This window comes from Chrysochloris asiatica, unplaced genomic scaffold (assembly GCF_000296735.1).
Source record: "Chrysochloris asiatica unplaced genomic scaffold, ChrAsi1.0 scaffold00025, whole genome shotgun sequence".
Lineage (NCBI taxonomy): Eukaryota > Metazoa > Chordata > Mammalia > Afrosoricida > Chrysochloridae > Chrysochloris > Chrysochloris asiatica.
The window spans coordinates 17,083,094-17,086,789 of record NW_006408543.1 but is presented as its reverse complement, the minus strand read 5'-3'; the positions used below and the strand labels follow the sequence as shown (position 1 = coordinate 17,086,789).

Sequence of the window (3,696 nt, the reverse complement as noted above, 5' to 3'; positions counted from 1 at the left end):
TCTTCTGGTTTTGGACATGTTTCTATATCGTTTGTTGTTTTCTGTTCGTCATTTCCAATAATTACGTGTTTTGTTTTGTTTTTAAAGCTTAAGTGAATGTTTGTTGTTTGTTGTTAAGCTTACTGGGTGTCTCCTGGTGAATATGATCAGGAGATAGGCTTCCCTTTTTGCATGTAATGCTTAGCGGGTGTTATTGGCTCTTGTCTCAGTGGTGGAATATTATGGGGTATGCTTATAGCTTAGCTGTATGCCCACGATTGCTGTCTCTTCTTGGATAAGGTTGGGAGAAAAAGCTCCCACCTCCAGGAAAGATGTGTGATCAAAAGGATAAGTAATATAAACACAGATACAAAATATTTAAGGCTAAGTGTCTAGTTGATAATAGCAAGAAAGTGATGACTAGGTGAACAGTAATACTGAGTTCTCTGAGGCAGCCAAGCCAGGCGGGACGTGAGCAGAAATGGAAGCATGTGGGAGGCTGGTCATATTCTATTTCATTTTCTAGGTAGTGACTATCCAGGTGCTTTGCTTTCCAGTAAATCACTGAGCTTTACATGTGTCCTGTGAGATTTTTATATGCATTATAGTTCACAATAAAAAATGAGGTACAGCAACCAATCAAGTGCCGTTTAAGGTTAGTAATCACTTTGGGAATAATAATAAGTTATTGTTGTTATTATGCGCCGTGGAGTAGGTTCCAACTCATAGCGACCCTATGTAGCGTTTCCGAGGCTGTAAATGTTTACGGGAGCAGAAAGCCTCACCTTTCTCTCACAAAACACCTGGGAGTTTCAAACTGCTGACCCTGAGGTTAGCAGCCCAATTTGTAACCACTACGCTACCAGAGCCCCGTGGGAATAATATACAGACATAAAATTGGATTTTCCAAAGGTCTCTATTATTGCGATCTTTTGATTCATTTTGTCTCCCTTAAAATAGAACCTGCAGTACAAGCATTAATAGTTTAACTAGCAATAAATATCTACCTTGAATATTAAGCTTTTTAAAGAACTATCTGTATAGGATCAAACTGACAGCAGCAATTTGAGATTAGACAGGAATCGTAGGGACAGTCAGTCTATATGAAGGAGAGAGGGACAGCCCAGAAAGGTAGGGTGCGGAGAAGAACTCCACAACCCACAGAACGTCATCAGTGTCGCTGAATTATCCTTACTGAAACAGCAGAACTGGAATATACTTTGCTGGGCATATTCTCAACAACAACAAAATATAAGTAAAACACTGCACATTAAGTTCAATGGCAGAAAGAACGAAATGGGAAATTCTAAACATACATTTATATAAATTTTATTTTTGAAACCACACAGTAACGGTCTTTAAATGCTGCATGTTGATTTCCAGATTCTGCCAGGTTTACTTACCTTCAAGTTCTTCCAGATGTGAAAGAGTCCCTTGTGACCTGGGCTGAATGTAGGATAACTTAAACCTGGGCACCACAAATGGCACTTCTTTGCCATCCGACGGTAATTTAGAGAGTAAATAATCCTCCGTGCAGCCCACCTGAGGCTTCCCAGTAACAGACGCCATGGGGGGTATACAGACGGTGGTATTCTGACTACTTGAGATGGCTGTCTTCAAGTCTTTTTCCATGGAAACTGCATATATAGAGAAAAAAAGCAACACACATGTATGGGGATTGATGTGCAACAACGCAAACCCAACAGGTTTAGCGCCTACTGAATCATTTTAGAAAGAAGTCCTGATGAGAGAACTACTCTCGGGTCCTACCAAGCACTCCTGGAATCCTCATTAACCCATCCGCCAATATTCCAGCAGTTAATACAGTACATTAGGTTATCGTAATGCTAAAGCAGTGTTTAAAACGTCACATTCCTAAAAAAGAGTTCATAAATGGACAAGAAGCTTACTTTTAAAATTCATTCCAGAACGCTTTTAAGCAAACCCTAGTCCCTTACAAACACTGTCTACAAAGAAATTCTTCTTGTTAGCACAACCATTTAATGTTAGTTTTAGATACTTTAATAAAGCAGTTCTAAAAAGAAACTAACAGTCTCCAAATCTACAAAAATCCTCCCCAAATCATAAAATATACATGACCCTACATATATATTGGAGTCCTGGGTGTGGCGCTGTGGGTTAATGTGCTGGACTGCAAAGTCAGTTTGATCTGCAAGGTCGACGATTCAAACTCACAAGCTTTTCCGTAGAAACCCTATATAGGGTAGCTGTGGGTCAGAACCAGCTCAAGAGCACCCAACAACAATGACATATATATTATCATAGCAATTCTACTCCAGGACTCTATGAACACCCAGACTTAATCTTCAAGTATATTTACTGTCTGTTGTAGTTGAGTGCCATGGAGTCAGTTCTGACTCATAGCGGCCCTGTATAGGGTTCCCAAGGGGCAGCTGGTGGGTTTCAACTGCTGACTGTGTGGTTTGTAGTCCAGTGCTGACCCTACAGCCCCACACCAGGAGTCCTTACTGTCGACATACTGAGTAAAAGTACAACCACTATTGCATAAAGTTTCATGAAATGTTTTAATACTAAAAAAAAAAAAAAGCTATATAAACCAACTTTAGGAAGCACTGTAATAGACTAAAAAATACAAGAAAGAGACAGAGAAAAATAGAGCCCCTATTACGGGCACCCCTGATGAGATTAGAAAACCATGCAGGAGGAAGGGAAAGTTCTAGGAATCTTTGGTAAGTGTGGGTCTTGATAAAGTTATGGGTCCTTTCTTTGCCCTTCGGTCTTTCATTTGTGAAAGGTAATTTTAAATGCACCGTCCGTAAACTAGAGTCCTACTGTGGCACTGTGGGTTAAAGCTCTGGGCTGAAAAGTTGGTTTGAACCACAAGCTTGGCAGTTCAAACTCAACAGACGCTCCTCAGAAACCCTATACAGGGTCACTAGGGTCAGGATCAACTTGACAGCACTTAGCATCCACAAACCAAAAAAAGTCTCTATGTAAATGGAAATACTGCCCGTCTGGTTTCCTTCAAACACCGAACACCACCTCCCTTCTTTCCCCGCCTTGGTCTGTACTATTCCCTTAGAACACTTCCGACCTTCCTTCTTCCCACTCCACTTTTTAAAATCCTGCTCAGACTTCAACACCAACTTCTATCTATTATGCGGCAATGGCTCAACTAGTCTCCCCAGCTTCCAGGGTATTTGGAAATCAGAACATGACGAAGCATCAAAAAGTCTGTGGGAAAATTCCACTATCTTTTCATTACATTTCTCTACAAACTGTTTGATTAAAAACACATATAAACACAAAGAAGGCATCAAATACATGTTTTTTTGAAGTGAAAGCAAAACAAAACTCACGGTTGTGCTTTTCTGTTCCACCGTAAAAACATCCTCTACAGCAACTCTTGATAAATTCTGCTGCCATTACCTTCAATTTCCAAACCCTAGCAAGAGATACAGCCTTCCAGTGTTAATAATAATCTGTTGATAGAAAACAATTTAAAAATTATTATACTTAATGCCAGTTACTGTTAAGTTTCCAACTCATAGTTACCCTATATAGTGTTTCTAAGAGTGGCTGGTGGCCTTGAGGTTAGCAGTCCAGTGCTTATCCTATAGCACCACACCAGTGTGAATAGATATCACTAAGTAAATCATATGACCTGTCTTTCTAAAACATAATAAGGGCTCTGAAGCAAAATGGTTTCAAAGATTAGTATCGGTTAGTTAGGTG

At 39.9% G+C, this 3,696-nt stretch overlaps 1 protein-coding gene across 2 annotated transcripts in view; it reads right to left on the bottom strand.

The window, feature by feature from the left end:
• The window catches only part of TC2N (tandem C2 domains, nuclear), a 42,918-nt gene extending 39,531 nt beyond the window's left edge, over positions 1-3,387 (bottom strand). For both annotated transcript variants that reach the window (XM_006839568.1, XM_006839569.1), the window contains exons 1-2: positions 3,321-3,387; positions 1,383-1,616 (exon numbers count right to left, since the gene is read on the bottom strand). In XM_006839568.1, coding sequence (XP_006839631.1) covers positions 1,383-1,616; positions 3,321-3,387 — 301 coding nt within the window. The remainder of the gene's footprint in view (positions 1-1,382; positions 1,617-3,320) is intronic.
• Positions 3,388-3,696: the final 309 nt, after the last annotated feature.